Raw genomic sequence first — 20,015 nt, forward strand, 5'->3', positions numbered from 1 at the left:
GAAATGCCCTCATTTTGGCCTAGGCTTACTAGCAATAGAATAATTAACAGATATTCTCACATTCTGACATGTTATTGTTTAATTGGTTTCCCACGCTAATGCTACCCAGATCAAAGGTTTTTTCAATTTGTTAATTTTGCTATTCTGCAATTGGAATTTAACTTTGTACCATTTTGCATTCTAAACCATTGACCATCAGCTTTATGTAGCTCTGCTCACTGTACCTCATTCCTTGTCTGAAGAAGTGTGTATGTGCACAAAAGCTTACATTCTGAATAAAACTTTGTTGATTTTAAAGGTTTTACCGAATGCAGTTTGATTGTTTGCCAATCCTGAGAGGTTGGATAATCATTAGTATTATTGCAATGAGTACACTACAGGAATTTGTAAGAACTAGTAAGGTTCAAACTTCTGTACGGCTGTGGTCCAGTTATCACCTTGTAGGAACAACATGTGTACATTTCTACTTTGTTGATAGCTTCCTTTTATATATTTGTGTATTTTTTCCTCATTTTCATATGTTTAACCGTCTATTTAATTATTTTACTGAGAACTGACTAGGTTATTGTAAATTATAAGGGTGATTGTTTTCTTCAGACATTTTCTCCCTTGTCTTTTGATCCATGAACACAAAATTGTGAAACTTGGCTTAATCTCATACGATGCACACATGTTTTCTCCCTTCATATTGCTTGTTTGATGAATGAATTTGGTTCAAAATATAGGGTTTCATTACTACTTAAAATACTTTTTTTTAAGCCGTTGCTGTCTCCTGGAGTGGATGATACTTTGAAATTATAGTACATGTCATTGCCTAACAACCATATTTGCATAGCATATTTGGTAGTAGAATCATCATTCATAATAAGCCTAGTCTCTCAAGAAAATGTTCCCATAAAAACCCCTGGAAACTCAAGAACAGGAAATTCAGAGGAGGAGGAGATTGGATTTAGCCCCACCCTTCACTCGAAGTCTCAGAGGAGTTTACAATCTCTTTCCCTTCCTCTCCTTACTAGAGACACCCTGTGAGGAAGGTGGGACTGAGAGAGCTCTGAGAGAACTGCTTTTGAGAGAACAGCTCTGAGAGAATTGTGACTAATCCAAGGTCACCCACCAGCTGCACATGGAAGAGAGGAGAATCAACCTCCAGATTAGAATCCTCCGTTCTTAACCACTACACTGAACTGGGTCTCAAATGGAGGAAATATATGGTAAGCATGCAGAACTAAAGGGGTTTAGGAAAGCAGTGGGTGAAAGGAAAGGCTAGCTTAACTTATTATGTATTTCCCTGGGGCTATAGAATGTTGACCTTTCTGGCAGGAGGTACTAGAGATCAAAATGGCTGAACACGGGTTCTTCCATACTTCATTAAGGTCCTATGGACACAGAAAGTCTGTAGCTTCTTGTGGGTTGGCTAATGAAAGCCAAAGGGCCTTTAGCTTTGCATCTTGTGGCATTGGCTATGCCAATAGGTTGTCTTGTAACATTTCATACACAGAGATTCTCTTGCATAGATGTCACACTTCATCCCTCTTTAAAAAAAACAAAAAGGATGCATTTGGTTGTAGCTGAAATTTAATTGCATTTGGTTTTTATGTGGGGAATTATGTGGGGTTTTGTGTCCACAATTGCACACCATTGAAATATCCCTCTGTGGACAACATCATGTGCATTGAAACTGACTGATACATTCAGGGGAAGCAGACCTGAGTATGCTGACCCCCATCAATGCTGAATCGTTGGCTCGTGAGCACAGAGTTTTCCTGCATACAAATGTGCACGCAGAGCTCTGCACTTGTGAGCAGGATCACAGCTTTGAAAAGTTTCTGAACATGAGGAGGAACATTACTCATTACCTTCTGGTCTCTATTGCAAGATGACAACAGATTTCAGACTTCTCTTAGGCCTGTGTGGAACTGGAGATGCACTTCTTTCAATCACTCCCTGAAGCATCACCCTGCCCTAGGCCACTCACTTTGTTCTTCATATCCAATCTGATGAGGAGGGGGATTTGAAAGCTTGCACTCATGTTTTTGTGATATTTGGGTTGGCCCTAAAGGATTATGTTGGGGACCCTGGTTGGGTGGGAAAGTAGCATAACAATGTTTTAAATGAGTCGTATTTGGTATCTAAATTATATGCCTAATATATATAACCACTTTGAGAAACCAGAGAGTTGTATGAAGATAACACAAAAGTATGGCTCTTTTATGTTATGTCACTAGAATTACATATATGTGCGCTGATATCTTTGGAAATAATAAATACCAAGACCTGAAGCTTTATATGACTAACAAACACTGGATGTTTTGTAATCTCCAGATCCACACAGGCATTCCAGTCAAACAAAATGTGATCGGTGTCTTTAGAATACATGACAAACTGCAAAAGTTTGCATGAATGTTTTAATTTGCTGCAATGGTTTCAGCATTTATAATTGAGTCTCTTAATCTGCACATTGTTTCAGTATGCAATGATTTCTGTAAGCCACTAGAGGCTGCTCTTGATACATCAAAGGATCAAACTTAAAATATTACCGCCTGCACCTGCATTGATTAATTCCTGTCTTCCTTTAACTGCTAAATCTGTGCTATTCACTCCTACCTTTGTTTTATTTTATTTTTTACATTCAGCAGATTTGTATTAATAAAATAGAAACTGGAGCCCTAGCATTTAAACCATGTGCTAGTTGAAAAAGAATCTACCACAGTAGGTGGAATGTAGACTTTGGATGTTTACGATTCACACTGAAAATATTATGAAGCTGAGTGGTTTCAGACAGGATAAATCCCATTCACAGTCCCTGAGAAGTTTTTAAAAAGTGAAGCAATTTACAGTCTTTTTAAATTAACAAATTAACACACACTCATCCCAGGACATTTCTAAATGCCATAGCAAAATATCCCTGAAAATAAGTCATCAGATCCAGCCTGTGAAGGGCTCCATAGGCTAAAAAAGCTGTATCTTTAACTGTACCCAGAAGCTCATTGGTTGAGAAATCATAGATGTGTTCCCCCTCCCACCCCAAATTCAGAGACTGACAGCATATTCAACACAGATTGTTTGAACTAATGTTCAAGGGCAGTCCTATAGTCATGAAATATTGCACTTGATTAAGAAACTATCGAATGGACAGGCCAAGTAACACTGCTTCTTATTTATAGAATGTGTTAATGGAGTCACAAGTCTAAGAGACAAACCAGTGTTTAAAATAAGAAAGTGCAATTCCACTCCCTTGCCCTGGAGTGATTTAATGAATAATATTCAGCATTCTGATTACAAGCATATGAACCTTGGAGTCAGGATGCGCACTATGCTCATCACAGGGTAGCTGCACTAAACACCTGAATGCTCCCAAATGCAATGTTGAGAACAGCTTACAATATGCATTGTAGCTAACAAACGGGGAGTCTTCATGCTAACTGCTAGAGAAAGTATAAAGGTTCTTTCTATAATCAACACAATCAATGGGAGCTTCTTTGTAGTGGGAAATCTGGTTTGGGTGCTGTTTTCAGAGTGGTAAGGAGGACATGCATATTTCTGGGGGTTTTTAACACTTGGAAATTAGAATCATGGTATACACAACTTAGTTCCAATTACTTGCACTTAAAAGCAAGGTGGATATGTACATCCTTGGGGAGGGGGGTGCATATGGTTATCTCCCTGCCCCATGCAGTCCTGAGTGAGAAAGGGATCATAGAAACACACAAAACTGAGAGCTGGATCACTGGACTGTCAACAGCTCTACAGAACCCTGGACAGAGGTGTTCCTGGTCAGTTACCTGCAGTGGTGCTATCAGGGCTAGATTTCAAAGTTCACTAGTCAACTTTTCTGCCTCCACTCTCTCACTACAGCCCACTGAATTCCCTGAAATGGTTCTTCTGGGGGATGATGAACCTTTTGGGGGAGCTCATGGGGGAGAGGAAGGAGGAAAATTCTGTTCTGTTGATGGAACTGTCTTCCACTGATAGAAACTGAACTTTGGACCCAACCCAATATATTTTGCAAATACATTTCTGCACATGGTAAAGAACATCATCCCTAAGAATTGTTTAACAAGGCCCTGATAGTTGTTTAGGCTGTGATTTCACATCCTAGTTAATATCAACTAGTTGATAAAATACTTCTACATAATTGTCTTTAATGGTATCATTAAATGGAAAGCAAAATGCTCACTCTTGAACAGATTCTGACTAAGTTTCATTTGGAAGGGCATCCTGAGTATACGGAGGTTTTGTACAAATAAAAATAAAGGACTTTTTTCAATATTTTGCATGTGGTCAATACAAACACAAATAACCCAGCACAAACATCCTGATCCTATAAGTAGCAACACAATATAACCATTTTACACAGGTTAGACATCCCACTGAAATAAATGAGAGCAAAGGTCTTGATCACAAGCAAGGTGTTCAAGCTAGCTGGAACAGATATTTAAATAAATTAATATTTGCAAATGGAGTGTTTGTTGTTTTCTTTGTGCATGGCGGCCACCTTGTCAGGACCCCAAAGAAAGACAGATACAAGTCCTCATTTGTTGTGCTTTGAGAATAAAGTCCCAAAGAGTTTATGGACTGAACAATAAATGCAAAGAACTTTATGCAAGATGGGTTCACCCTTAACTGGTCAACCAGGTGGCTATTGCTTCTTTGTGGTTCTTTAGCCATTCAATGTTGCTTTTCACTGTTTCCAGAGCCTGTTGTCTGGATGCTGCTCCAGCTCCTGCATTAGGATATTTGGCGAAGAAAGATTCCATCTTAAGAAAAGAAAATCAGGCATTAATGTCACAGAACTCACAGTAGATTAATAACAATTCAGCTTATTCCAAGTTTGCAGAATTTAAGGGTCACAATATTTCCTTCCAAGTTGTAGACAGCCAAAAGCATTTGTGTATGTCCTGACTGAGGGTTGCTGTATTTTATTCCTTCCACCCTTCACACACAGAGAATCATCTTGCCCAGGCATTGTGAGGAATTGGAGATCTATGTATGCTTTCCATATCCTCACACTACTTTCTACAACTATAACTCATGATCCAAGCTCTTCAGTGCTTGGATAAAATGTTGTGTGTGTTTGATTAAAAGAAACATTCTCACAAAGATGCTTTTATAATGTAAATTTAGATAACTCTATATTCAGTAAATAAGAGTTTGGTATTTTCTCCAGGTTGGATCCAACCAGCTTTTCAACTAATTGAAAAGAGAAGAGTGGACCACCAAAAAGGCCATGCTGGAGATCATGGACAAAAGCTAATTAAACACATCCAAAAGAGAGGAGCTGGCTGAGACTAAGCACAAAGGCTGCCTAGACTCAGCCCTCAGTTTTGCATTGCTCAAGTCAATGAAGGTGATTAGGGTTTGTAGAATCTTTCGGGCTCAAGTGCCGTGTTCTACTGGAGAAAGTTTTCCTTCCAGACGTTTCGTTCTCAGCTGCGGAGAACATCCTCAGTGGCGTTGCAGCCGGAGCAGGCGCTCTGACCTTCTTGGCTGCTGTGCATTGAGCCCACTCAATGCACAGCAGCCAAGAAGGTCAGAGCGCCTGCTCCGGCTGCAATGCCACTGAGGATGTTCTCCGCAGCTGAGAACGAAACGTCTGGAAGGAAAACTTTCTCCAGTAGAACACAGCACTTGAGCCCGAAAGATTCTACAAACCCTAATGATGTTACCAGCCATGAAAACCTGAAATCTTCAATGAAGGTGAGTTTGCTTAGATTGGTATCCTATTAATGATGCAGAAACTTTTCATTTCAGACAGCTTTATTACTCAGTGTCTGAAAACATATCCATACCTACCTGCCAAAGCTGGAGTTCTGTGTTGAATGAGTCTGTTATTCTTGATACAAGACGGCCAAGGTTTCTGTCATTGAGAGTGAATCTAGAAAAATAATGCAACAGTATCACATAGTGATCTTACATCACCAAGCCTTATTAACTTATTAATTAATACAGCATGAATAATAAATCATTGTAATGATCCGGTTTTTAGAATATTCTGCTATTTTTTATTTATTTATATTTGTATCCTAGCCACCCCTAATGCTCAGACAGACATACACAGAGATTCCTTGATTTTATCAGTTATAATAGTTCTAAAGCTCCAGAAAAATATCCACTGATCATGGAATGATAATAAGTTTGTGTACTTCCTTATTTCACCTGACCCAGGAAAAATCACTTAGGAAAGGATACTAAAAAGTACTAGTAAGACTCTATTCTTTCCCTGGAATCAAGTTAGCACCTAAGAGAACCTGACATTACAAAGATATTGTATGCCATCTGTAGCAGCGCAAGAGCTCAATCAGGGCTTTTTTTTTTTTTTTGCAGGAACTCCTTTGCAAATTAGGCCACGCACCTCTGATGTAGCCAATCCTCCAAGAGCTTACAGTAGGCCCTGTAAGAAGAGGAGTTCCTGCTACAAAAAAAGTCCTGGTTAATTCTACAATCTGGAGAGGGAACACCAGTTCCCTGAAGCTCCACACCCTTTTCCCACTAGGACATATGACCTGCCATCAAACTCTAAGATCAGATTTGTATAGGACCCCTTAGTCTAGATTAGATAGAAGCATCTCCCAAAAATGCCTTTTGCTGTTTAGGCATGAAACATCTTTGGAGTCCTGGGGATCATATGTTGGCTCATGTGACAAAGCATCTTTGAGTTGGCTACATAAACATTATTCCTAGATTTATTATGCAAACAATGTGACTATTAGGGTTTTGCTTGTTTTCAGAAAAAGGAAACGAAACACTTCTACTTTTATCATGTTGCTAAAAGTCCAATGAAGTCCTAATATTTGCTGAGAAATTAAACACATCAAAAGGCTTTGCAAGAAAAGCAAACTGTTCTGACAGCCTGTTAACATACCTGCTGACTAAATATTCCCAGTTGAGTCGTACCCAGTCCCAAGCCATTGTTTTGCCATAGTTGTTGTATGAGATATACCTCAACACAGTGAACACGTCTTGACTTTTAATGAGATCTGTTTCATTGATCTGCCTTAAAAATCTAGGAGTAATCAGAGATGAAGCAATTATGCACAATGATTATTTCATTAGGGCTGCTAGAAAAGGAGCAGTAAACTACATCTTCAAATATGCATCTGCAAGAAACAGGCAAGGTTTTCTTTAACTATTTCTGTATCTTGTGTCCATGAAGTCAGACTCCTCAAGCAAAAACTCTAAAGGGATGTTATGAGAATGGTGAGTGGAAAGTGTTGAACTAGATGGACTGTGGTATTACAGATGGCTTTATTGTGTTTTAGAATGCTAAATCACTCAGGAGTCAATAGGTTATGGCTCTGAAGTCAGGGATCTACATAATGCAGAGCCTCTCCATTCCCAAAGGGATGACTGTACCTATCAGATGCTGGGGAACAGAGGGGCTCTTTCTCTCTCTGTGTAGAGTTTTTGAATCTCTGACTTGTGCATCTGCTGTTGTGCTTGCTGATCGCTAGATTGGAACTAAAACCATCTGTGCACCTAAGGTTGTTAGATCCATAACACATCCATCCATCTCCTGTGAAAGTGGTGAGCTATACTTTTAAGCGCTCCTTCCATATCTATTGGTCTGCTGAAGAACCCATGGAAAGAATCCCAACATGGCAGATAATTTGGGGGCATATTCTAATCATGTATCTTCCACTGGGTCACTGGCCAGGTCAGTTGGGCCTCACTGTTACCCAGGGCTTTTTTGTAGCAGGAACTCCTTTGCATATTAAGCCACACGCTTATGATGTAGTCAATCTTTCACGAGTTTACAGAAGGCCCTGTACTAGCAGCCCTGTAAGCACTTGGAGGATTGGCTACATCAGGGGTGTGTGGCCTAATATGCAAAGGAGTTCCTGCTACAAAAAAGCCTTGCTGTTACCCCATGTGAACAGAATATGTACTTTCTTGTAACCTTCAATGCTCCTTGCAGCTGAAATTATCAGGGAAAGGTTGGTATGGCAGGCAAGCCATTTTTCAGGGAAGTGCTGGTGCTCCCAACATGTGGTTTAGCATCTTGAGAGATAAATGTAAAGGTTTGGCAGGCCAGACATAGCTCCAGGGCCATAATTTGCTCAGCAGTGAATATAGATATTGGCTAAAGCAGTTCAAAGAAGCAGAGTTGTGTTTACCTAAAAAACCCCAATAATTTACTTATTTTACCTGCCGATCAAGGTGACATTTTCCACAGATGCCAGGCCATACAGCAATTTTTCCTTTTCTTGAGCTAATGGTGCATTTTGGTACTTCTGAAACATGTAATCCCAGGCTTCCTCATTGCCTGAGTGTTGCATTCCATACCGGTACACCAGGAGGCGGAGATTTACATCTGGACTAAATTTGAAAAATAATTCTATTGGCTACATTTTTGATATATTTTACTTCTGTGTGTCATGCATTTATCTGAATTAAAAACTGTAGCACATATTTACCTTGTTCCATTCAGCCAGTTTTTAAATAAACTAGATGCATTACTCAAAGCCTCAGGATCATCCATACTGCATGCAAACTCTAGAACTGTCACACGGAGAAGACTGGAAAAAAGAAATGGGGAGGGAGGAAAATCAGATTTAAATTATTGTATATTAAATAATCTAAAATTATTTGGCCAGTTTCAAAGGTCTTCAATGGCAAGGCAACTTTGAATGTTTGTTTTGGAACAAACTTCTATAGACATCTTCAGGAACATATGCTGTACTATAAAAGACAACATTAGAAAGTGAATATAGTCTAACGTTTTCATTGTTGAACAGCTGGTTAGTCCTAGAGAGGTGAAAAGAGCTGATCAACCATTTTAGAACTGATTGTCTCCTTAATGCTAGGGAGTTTGACTTCCTGTGCAGAATAATGGGAAGCATCCTAAATTGTGCAAGAAATTGAAATATTTTCCAGCACCTTTCATCTCTGCCCAATGAAGAAGGGATTGCTTGGAAAGAATATGGCATATTCAGTAAACAAGTTCAGGAAATATAAGCATGTCCTTTGCTAGTGAAATGAAGACTTCACCTGTCAATATGGCTTCCAGTGTTGTCCCATCCCAGCTGGGTTGCTAAGGGTTTGACTAGGCTACGGAAATATTCCTGAAAGATGAGCACAGTATCAGTAAGTATTGTGAGGCTTTCAGTTATGTATTTATTTTAAATATTCTTGATGAGTTATAACACAGCTAACAGCACAGAATAACAAAAATTGAAAAACTTAAAAACAAAGGACTATGTACCCATAAATTCTGCCCAAATGAGATACAAGTAGCTGGGGGCAGTATATTCCAGTAGGAAAATGGCAGGGAAGGAAAGGGCCCCTTTCTCTTTTGACCAAGCAGTTCTGCAGCAATTGCATTTAGGAAAAAAATATTATGGGACTAGATTTAATAACCACTTCTACTCATACTGAGCAATAAGTGATATGAATATAGTAAAAACTTGGAAAAAACATTTGGGGAAAAATTAGGAAGAAAATAGCCTAGAGGTTTGGTCTGTTATTGGAAACTCATTAGGTTAAATCTAGTTAACATTTTGACTTAATCTTGCCCAATTTGCCACCTTGCAGGAGTCCCTCTCCCACATAGTTTTTGTCTATGCAGGTTCCATGATCCCCAAGATAGCCTTTCTGTCAAACCAAAGGACCTCTCTTTCCTTTTTCAGCAGCAGAAAAGCTGGCTAGAGACAACCCGTTTTTACTTTTTCCATAATGGTTTTTGGCCTTTGAAAAATATCCAGAGTTCTCACTCTAATCTTCCAGTGTAGGAATTCAGTAGGACTCTACTAGAGTTACTGTAGGTCTTGTTTGTCTTATTGTGGCATATATTTCTCTTTTGTTCCACATAAACATTTCATTGGCGAAATTGCTACCTGAAATTTAGGATAGAGTGTATGATCATCTTTCAGCATACTTCCAATATAGGATACTGATGCTATGACTCTGTGCCAAGGTATGTATTCTGTCTCGTTTTGTAGATATCTTGTGAGGTTCAATGCATAACCATAATCCAAGAGCCCAGCCCTGAAGAAAAAAAGAGAGAAGCATCAAATCCTGCTTTATTTTAGAATGACAGCTTACACCTATTTTCACAGTAAGTTATATTTTATTACATTCAAATTATAGTTATAGTCATTTGTGCATTCTTCTTTCTAATGGGTATGGTAACCTGGAACCTGCTCCACTGAACATCAGTGTGTACAGTCAGATACAAAAACTGTGTGACTAGACCATGTCATGTGTGACTAGACCACATTCTGTTGCATCTCACACATTTGCTGCTGTTGCAGCATATAAAGTCATTACACTGCCCAGAAGAAACTTGTAGCATAGGTTGGAGATAGGAATGAAATGAATAACATATCACAAAATAAATATCATGGACATAAGAACATAAGAAAAGCCATGTTGGATCAGGCCAATGGCCCATCCAGTTCAACACTTCATGTTACACAGCAGCCAAAAAAACCAGGTGCTATCAGAAGGTCCATCAGTGGGGCCAGGACACTAGAAGCCCTACACTTTTGATAGTAACTAAAATACCATGGTGAGGTCAACACGATAGCAGGTTGAGCCTTGCTTGTATGGCATGTTAACGCAGTTCATTTATAGGGTCCATTTATATGGCACATACGTATCACTTTCTCAAGGTAAAGTTTATCTTACTTCTATGGTGGGGTTTTTCCATCTCATTTGGCCCATGGCCCTGCCCCTTGGAGGAAACAACCACATGTAAAATACTATCTAAGACTGAAGGTTAATGGTTTTACTGGTTTTCACTGGAAATTGTGATCAATTGTTTGATTTTTAAATGAAATTGTACATTACACATGATGTGCACTGCCCTGAGTCCTTTAGGGGTGGCTGGTTTAGAAATTCCATAAACCATCACCACCACTACCACCACTACCACCACAACTTACATACATTGTGTGCTGTTGAATAGTGCACTGAAGTTTCATCATGGGAATTATTTGTTGGGGAGTATTTGATACCATCCTCCCCATGAAACCCTTGAGTCACCAGGACCACCCCAAGTAGTTGTCCATCTAATTATTACAGCTTGAATGATATTGTCTGAAGTATGGAAGCAGCAATCAGAGAATGGTGCCATAAGGTTTGGTATGCAATGATTATGAACAGGATCACAAGTATATTGCAGATATGTAAAGTATGGTCAATACAAAAATTTGTACAAACAAGATTACTATATCTCAGTCTTTAGAATTATTAAATCCATCTCACATGGTGCAACAACAGCTGTTAGAATATTATGGGATCTTTCTGTTTCAATAATATTTATATCTGAGATTCATAAAGGTGCCTACGAATAATGTAAGGACAATTGTAAAGACGGGAGCATGCACCTTACATTTATGTTTTAAATTATGCAACAAGTTTGTGACAATTATATGTCCTACCTTCCCCAGGATCTTCTAAGGCAGCGGCCCCCAACCTTTTTGGCACCAGGGAGCAGTTCTGTGGAAAACAATTTTTCCACAGACCGGTAGGGGTGGGGGTGCTGGGGTTATTGCTGCCCCAGGCTGCCCCCACACCCAGTCCCTGCCCCCCATGGGGGTCTTTATATGTGGGATAGGTGAAAGTCACTGCCACGCTGCCCCTTCTGCCCACCTGGGACCCAGGCGAATGAAAGAGGCAGTGCTTCGGAGTGAGGCTGCGCTGCCTCTTTCGTCCGCTTGGGATCTGGGTGGGCGAAAGGGGCAGTGTGGTGCCTGTGCCTCACTCCGCGGCCTGGTTGCTAACAGGCCACGGACCAGTACCGGCCCATGGACCAAGGGTTGGGGACCCCTGTTCTAAGGGATATACAAGCTACTTTGCAGCAGACAATGACCTACCTATGTGTGATCCCTGCTTTATGGATAAGGAGACATGGCATGATGTGGAGGAACTACCTCTCTATTGTTCTGTTAGACCTCAGTTATTTTACTGTGCCAAATATCCCCTAGATTTAATTATCATAGGAAAAATCTGCTACTTATTGGACACTTATTAATACTTCTTGGAAGCCACTGCATATTTTCCAGAGTGAAGAATTATGGTGTGGCTATCAAATTACACCTACTTTCAAAGCACAAGTAAGGCAGAAAAATAGCATATATAAAAAGAACCATGATGGAATACTTGGAAACAACCTTCTGCATGCTACTTAGGCCTCCTCCTTTAGCATGTGGTATCTGGAATTCCACTATAATTTACTTGGCATCAGGGGTTTATTTTGTACAAACCAATATTCGCGGTGGCTGATTCTGTGTCATATGCAATCCACACACCCCCACCCCATGGTAAAGGCATGAGAAGTAATTGGTAAAGCCAGTGCAAGTACTCTGACCTTCTCTATCCAATATTTTGTATGCTGAATGTTTGTTTACTAAACTGAAACAGCCTGGACTTAACCACTGAGTGAATCAATGTTTTTGGTGAGTGTTGTTGGAAGTACCCAAACCAAATCCATGGCATCCCTGCGGTATTTTAAAATATGCTAATATGATTTGCCATTTTCCTTAGAATAATTTCATAGACCAGCTACTCACTGTGTAAATCTACAGAACTTTACTACAAACAGCTTTCCAGTTGTTTAATCTTAACACCCTGTACTCCTTTCAGTGGGGTCTCTTGTCTCTTAGGGAGGGACGGTGGCTCAGTGGTAGAGCATCTGCTTGGGATGCAGAAGGTCCCAGGTTCAATTCCTGGCATCTCCAAAAAAGGGTCCAGGCAAATAGGTGTGAAAAACCTCAGCTTGAGACCCTGCAGAGCTGCTGCCAGTCTGAGAAGACAATACTGACTTTGATGGACCGAGGGTCTGATTCAGTATAAGGCAGCTTCATATGTTCATATGTCTCTCATTCTGGTGCTTTCTGCATGCACAGCTTACTGCAAGAAGTCAAGCCTTTAAGCTTGATTTTGGATTGCATGCCGGCCTTCTGCACCATTCTTTTTTCTCCAGTGTACTCTGTGCATTTATTCTGTACCTATTACCAAACCCCACAGTTTTTTCTTAATTGGGAGGGGTTGCACCCAATCGTTAATGTAAGAGTGGTGGTGTTCAATGGTTTTTTTAAAATATAAAACAAGAAGCTGCCGCTGTATCCTTTGATTAGCATATGAAAGGATATCTGGGATCCACTCCGAGTGACAGCAAGAGATGAGGAAGAAGTGGCCAGGCACCACCAGACGCAATGATGTGGGGACCAGGACTCTGCTCTGCTCTCCTACCATGGACTCTCATTCTATGAACTTTCACCCTCCTCTGAGTTGCTGGACACACCATGCGCCACTATCCACCACAATGGGGGGACCAGGGCTCTGCCCCATCTCCCTATATGGACTATCAACCTTACTTGAGTTGCTGGACACACCGTGCACTGGCCAACCCGATGGATGGACCAGGGCTGTGCCCTGCTCTCCCACCATGGATTATCACCCTATGGACTTTCAACCACTATGAGTCACTGGACACACTGGGTATGTGGAAATATTTCATTTTGAACCTGCTCCTTGCTCTTTGTATGAAATGCATACACCCATGTTTTCTGGAGCTTGCTTTGTATTTACTTCATTCCTAATATCAATGATTGCGTTTTAAACATTCTCTAAATAAAAAGTCAGTTTGTTCTTATCAGTTATTTCTTAGTCTTGATTGGATTGTCACACAGCAGAGTGCAAGTTTTCTAGTTCCCAGAACACTTCCATTAACTTGTTATTACACCTACCTGGCCAATGAAAAGGCATCCTCTAAAAAGCCAGCACGGTCAGCCAAAGAAAATGTCTAGTGAGAGCAAAAGGGAAAGGAGAAGCAGTTAGTGCCTGATGTGTAAAACATGACTCAGTGAGTATCTCTAAAAGCAGCCACCAGTTAATTGCGTCATACTGACCTTGTGGTTGTTCATCATAAAACTGGCTAAGTCAGCCCAGGTTTCATTTTCATAATTGACACGATAAAAGCCGACATGATCCTGATTAACTTTCAAGAAAGAATTAGGAGTGGGATTGTTGGGCCGTGTAAGTGTAATTCCTGTGGTGGCAAAGAAAAGTAGTGAAGGGCTTATATACATAAAGCTACATGAAATACGTGCTCTTCAAATTTTTCAGTTGATTCTAGGAAGGGTCAAAATCATCTTCATGGTTAACACTGAAAGCCATGACCTGCTAAGAGTGAGGTACAAAAGGGGTGGCCAACGGTAGCTTTCCAGATGTGTTTTGCCTACAACTCCCATCAGCCCCAGCCATTGGCCATGCTGGCTGCGGCTGATGGGAGTTGTAGGCAAAAAACATCTGGAGAGCCACCATTGGCCACCTCTGAGGTGCAAGATGGGAAATCTGACTTAGAAGTTACCTCAGCTACTAACCTCCCCCGCCCCCACAACCCTTTGATGAGTTATAAATTGATAAACTAAGGGCCCCAGGGGACTCGTGGGAAGGAGGGACAACTTGGAACAACACCCCACAAAATTCCATAACCCCTTAATGTTCCCCTTGAAGCATTCTATGAGGCCTCAAGGGCTTGAGTGGGCTGATTATGTTTTTCTACCTTTACTCCTTTGACATTCAGCTGTGTTTTCCATTCATTTTGAAGCATTTACAGTTCTTCCTGGACTGTATCATGTTTAGTCATGTTTTGCCAGTTTGGTGTAGTGGTTAAGTGTGCAGACTCTTATCTGGGAGAAATGGTTTTGATTCCCCACTCCTCCACTTGCACCTGCTAGCATGGCCTTGAGTCAGCCATAGCTCTGGCAGAGGTTGTCCTTGAAAGGGAGCTGCTGTGAGAGCCCTCTCCAGCCCCACCCACCTCACAGGGTGTCTGTTTTGGGGGAGGAAGGTAAAGGAGATTGTGAGCCGCTCTGAGACTCTTCGGAGTGGAGGGCGGGATATAAATCCAATATCTTCTTCTTCATCATGATTTTGGCACTCTAGTCTTGCATAATGGAACAGCATGCTACATGCAAACCTCTTGGTATTGGTAATTTCCATTTTGTATGAATAGGGTATCATGTGTTTTTCAGTTTCAGTATGTGTAATCAGAAACCCAGATTTTTGAAGATACATGTTTGCATGCACCAAATCTGGAAAATACATGTGTTACCCAATTCACACAAAATGGCCACCACATATATCTGGAGGATCATGGGCAGTGCACTCTTCTGGTTTGTGCATGGCAGTGCCAAAATAATAATGACTGAACAGGGCTTATTTTTTCTTTAAGATCCATTTACAAAATCATATTTTTCTACGTACCCAGGGAGTTTCCTGAGCATTCAGAGACCCCTACCCTGTAGGTGGATGGCTCTGTTGTGTGGCTTTTGTAATCCACACCAATGCCAAGTGATAAAATCGCACCCTTCTTTACATGGCTATGGTAAGGATTACTGACAGAATGTATGTGGAAATGTACTATATCATCTGAAATGCTAACCAAGTAAGACTGAACTGTTCACTACCCACTGAGACCAGGTCAAAGCTCACGTTATTGTGAAAAACTGGTTTGTTTCCACAAAGGGAAAAATTTGTTTCAACTGAAGTAATAAGAGTAAAGGGCAAGATGAAATAACTTTAATACCACTGGTAGAATATGAGTTAATTCTGAATTCTTATTTCTGCTATTTCATAGCTTTAAAACTAAGTTAATTATGGAATCGCCAGTATGATGTTCTTTCACTTTTCTTTCTCCCTGTTCCAATAGCTTCTGAAGTCAATGAGGTAATGAGATGGTTACATCCTGTATTCATAAGAAACCTGATCCAATTTAATCAAAATTGTTCTGTTAAGTTTGTTCTGTTAAATTGGTGGGTCTTTTGGTACCCCAATTTAGAGTCTGTAACTTTGATAAAAGGATTGTTTCAAAACTGAAACCAGTGTCACAGCAGCAGAACTTAAACTAAACTAATGAAATTGGTTTAATTGGCAATTTTCTCAGATGAAGAAATATTTATTCCCCCAAGACAGATGGGGTAATATGTATTTTTAATATTTACTATTTATCTTAGTGACAGTATGATATTCAGCATATTTATTCAGTAGCATTTTGATCGGACCTATTCTTTAGCATATAGCTTTAGCTTCTGTTTAGTACAAAGTGGTTGTTATATGTTTTTTTGCCATGAATTCTTATGTACGGTGAAGATGGCAGCCTTCAGCACATGTAAGGATTTAGGGTTTTCATCTAGGGTTGCCAAGTCTGTGTTAGAAAATACCCAGAGACTTTGGGGGTGGATCCAGGAAAGAGTAGGGTTTGGGGGCTGGTGAGGGGCATCAGCATGGTACAATGCCATAGAGTTCACCCTTCAAAGCAGCCATTTTCTCCAGGGGATCTATCTCTGCCAGCTGGAGATCACCTGTAAAAGTGGGAGTTATCCAGGTCATACCTGGAGGCTGGCAACCCTTTCTAGTTCTGGGTTGGGAAATACCTTGAGACTGGAGGAAGCTGAGGAAGGCAGGGTTTGGGGAGGGGAGGGGGGAGATCTCAATGGGGTATAATAGAGTTCAGCTTCCAAAGAGGCTATTTTCTCCAGGTGAACTGCTCTCTGTCACCTGGAAATCAGTTGTAATCCCAGAAGAACTCCAGCCATCATCAGGAGGCTGTCAACCATATATGGACTTGATTCCTTATATTTTTCACATGATTCAGTAGATGTCTGTCTGTGGTTGGTGATGATGAATGGGGGAGTTATTTCCTTGAGTTGTAAACATTTATAGCTAGAGACTTTGTCTTCATTTCTTTTTCTCTAGGATTTTCAGATTTCACAATACTGAGTGTTATTTATATATCTGAAAAAATTTAAATACCACTTTTCAGCGAGGCATGTTTTAAAAATTAATTGATGTACTGCTACTGGGAAGTTGTTGGGTCTTTTGCCTTTTAGTGAGAAACCATTTATCTGAGGTTAGTGCTTGGATCCAGCCAGTTTTTTCACTCAGTCTTGCCCTGCTCAGGTTACAGACCACACTCCACAAGACTTTTGACCATGTAGATCAGCATAGTGTCTTTGGTGGTCAAATGAATATTTTCCTCCTATTTTTTTAAAAAAATGTGCTGGTGGTGTGCATATACATACAACAGAAGCAGCATTATGAAATAAAGCTATTCCACTTGAACAAAGTATACGTGGAAAGAACATGGCATGGATAATTAACATTATACACAGTAGGCCTTTTCTTATCCTCTTTTCCTAACATCTATGTCTGTAAATGAAGAATCTAGAAGGCATGGTTGCCAGGTCCTCCCTGACCACTGGCAGGAGAGGACGGGGTAGGGTTGCCAGATCCAGGCTGAGAAACTCCTGAAGATTTGGAAGTGGAGCCTGGTAAGGATAGGGATCATGGGGGGAATTCTATAGAATCCATCCTCCAGAGCATCCATTTTTTACAGGTGAACTGATCTCACTAGTCTGGAGATGAGATGAATATAATTCCAGAGGATCCCCAAGTCCCACCTGTAGGCTGGCATTCCCTACTAGAAAGGGTTACAAAATGCTGTAGTAAGGCATGAAGGAATGAGTAGAACTAAAGTTTTTGCTCTGCAGCAATAACATGAGTCAATTAACCTGGGCTGGAAAACCAGCAGCCACAGAGTATTGCAAAACCAGCCACCATCATCTGTCACAGCCTTTTAGCACACACTTAACGAGTTACAGAGGGGAGGGTTTTTTAAAACATTTTCGTATGTTAAAGTGGCTACTGATACTCACTGTAAACTTCTGAACAGTTAAAAAGTGTTTCTATGAATGAGACAAATAATGCCTTTTAGCATGACATGCATAGCTTATGTCGTGTCAGCCTGTCTAGAAATCAATCAACATATTTAAAAAATCAAATATAACATTCTATTTAATGTTGGTTTGGTTTTTTTAAAAAAACTTGATTTATAAATGGGGGAGATGCAAAAATAAATTAAAGCATCGCTTGTGAAAACAGCCATGGGACTGTATACTGCCCAGAATAGTTTGAATGATTAATAGGGAAATTACATAAGGAAAAAAGGTAAATCAAGCACTTATATCTATATGATTAAAATACTAGTGGACACTAGTTTGCACCATCAATTCGCTGCAATTAATGCAATAATTTTTTTTTATCCTAAACTCCCATTTTTTTATCCTAACCATTTACTGTTTGAGCTTTGCAGAGATACACAGACTTCTTAATTTGTGCTACTGCATGTCTTATGACAACTTATGACTGCTGAGGCAATATAAATGGAGAAGAAATGAGTTTATGAGGTACATAGAATGTAGAAAGGCCAGGGATATGTACAGTCTTTTGGCAGCAGTGATTCTATTCCCAAATCTGACATTAAGTATTAAGTATTTCTTCACTGTTGTCATGGATTTGGCCAATTGTGCATATTTCAAAAGCATTGAAGAGCACACTATGCTTTAACATGGTGACAGGTAGGCTAATAGATGAGGGAATTCTGAATCCTCAACAAACTTATACCTGATTGCTTTGCCATGAATGCAGATCACAGTTCACACTCAACAGTGTCAGCAGGGCAAATGGTGAAACCTTCATACAGTCACTTAACTGTGGATTCAGCCCCAATGTAGTGCTTACCACCCATCTGGACATTGCTGATTTATGTAACTAAATTCATCTGTGGTAACATCTGTTGTCAAAACGATTTGAGCTGGGCTCAGTGGAGTGCTTACATGTTTGCTGCACCACTTTCCCTACCCATAATCCAACTCATATTTCCAATGCCACATTACAGCAGGTTTGCAGGAGAACAAGAAATGAGGGATTGGTTAAAAAAAATTGATTACAAGTTACTCTGGCAACTTGATTGCATGATTTGATCTTACCCCTAACCTGCATCTGGGCATAAAAAGCAAATAGTAATGGGCATCAGTCCTAAGTCAGAAGGCTCTTACTTTTAGGATTTAACAAAATGGCTTAAATACCAGCTCAGACTAACTTACAACAGATATTGCTAACCAACCAAGGGTACCATATTTTGAACCTGGCCACTTATTTTACAAGCAAAAGGGTTTTTTCCCTTTGATGTTCACATCTGATACATGTCATTATTTATAACAACAGTTGGATATTATAACCAAAGAGCTGAGCTGAAATGGCTCTCAAGGAAGGTGCCACCGTTCAGTCATAGAACATGTCCATTTGCATGCAAAAGGTGATCATTCCACAGCATCTTCCAAATTAAAGTATCTGAGGACATTTTCTTTCAAGGGCAGTAAAGAGCCTTTGTTAGTCTGAACAGACAATGCTGAGCTAGATAAACAGATGGTCTGATTTGATACAAGGCAGCTATATAAATTCTGTTCTGTCTCTGTGACATCCCTGCCTGTTCCTATACATCATTCTTATAAAGTATTCTAAGCAAAGGAACACTGATATTTAAATAAAAGTTCACCCTTTTTTTTTGCTTCTTGATTAAGCACATTGGAAAGGTAGCTATCACCTGTTAGTTAAAATTACCTGACAATTCCGACATATTGTAGAGAATTATATTGGTCACATTTGCCTCATGCCATTTCACTGGAATATTCCACATGTAACTGGGGGGAGGGAAATGGAAAAAAGAGCAATATTTCAAAACTTCTGTGAAGAATAACATAGTAATGGACTATGATCTTTCCTGTCATAATAATCAAGCAAAAGGAGAAAAGGTATAAATCCATTTTTATTCAACCTTTCCTTCCAAGGATCTCAGGGTAACATACACGGTTCTCCTTGCTTCATTATATATTCACATCTCTGTGAGATAGATCAGGATGAAAGAGTGATGGACTCCCCAAGTTCACCTAATGAACTTCATCACTGAATGGGGATTCAAACCCAGGTTTCCAAGGTCCTAATCCAACACATTAACCACAACTCCAGAATGACAAACAACCACAAACAGAATTATTGCGTATGGTGTTCATACAGGGTCCTTATTTACTCTTCTCCCACCTCAGAATGACCCATCTCACCAATGAGTCCCAGGAAACAATAGGCCCAGGTTTCTTTTCTCATGATGTCACTTTTTTGAAGCAGAGGGCAGCCTCGTTTTATTTTCAGTTCCATTTCCAAAGGGGTTA

At 40.1% G+C, this 20,015-nt stretch overlaps 1 protein-coding gene across 1 annotated transcript in view; it reads right to left on the reverse strand.

Moving 5' to 3' along the window:
- Positions 1–4,534: 4,534 nt before the first annotated feature.
- ENPEP (glutamyl aminopeptidase) overlaps positions 4,535–20,015 on the reverse strand; it is a 74,356-nt gene continuing 58,875 nt past the window's right edge. Inside the window, exons 11-20 of the mRNA XM_060246927.1 lie at positions 19,411–19,490; positions 13,854–13,993; positions 13,692–13,747; positions 9,834–9,984; positions 8,989–9,062; positions 8,415–8,516; positions 8,146–8,316; positions 6,863–7,003; positions 5,794–5,875; positions 4,535–4,757 (exon numbers count right to left, since the gene is read on the reverse strand). Coding sequence (XP_060102910.1) covers positions 4,620–4,757; positions 5,794–5,875; positions 6,863–7,003; positions 8,146–8,316; positions 8,415–8,516; positions 8,989–9,062; positions 9,834–9,984; positions 13,692–13,747; positions 13,854–13,993; positions 19,411–19,490 — 1,135 coding nt within the window. The 3' untranslated portion in view covers positions 4,535–4,619. The remainder of the gene's footprint in view (positions 4,758–5,793; positions 5,876–6,862; positions 7,004–8,145; positions 8,317–8,414; positions 8,517–8,988; positions 9,063–9,833; positions 9,985–13,691; positions 13,748–13,853; positions 13,994–19,410; positions 19,491–20,015) is intronic.

This window comes from Heteronotia binoei, chromosome 9 (genome assembly GCF_032191835.1).
Source record: "Heteronotia binoei isolate CCM8104 ecotype False Entrance Well chromosome 9, APGP_CSIRO_Hbin_v1, whole genome shotgun sequence".
In the NCBI taxonomy this organism is placed as follows: Eukaryota; Metazoa; Chordata; class Lepidosauria; order Squamata; family Gekkonidae; genus Heteronotia; species Heteronotia binoei.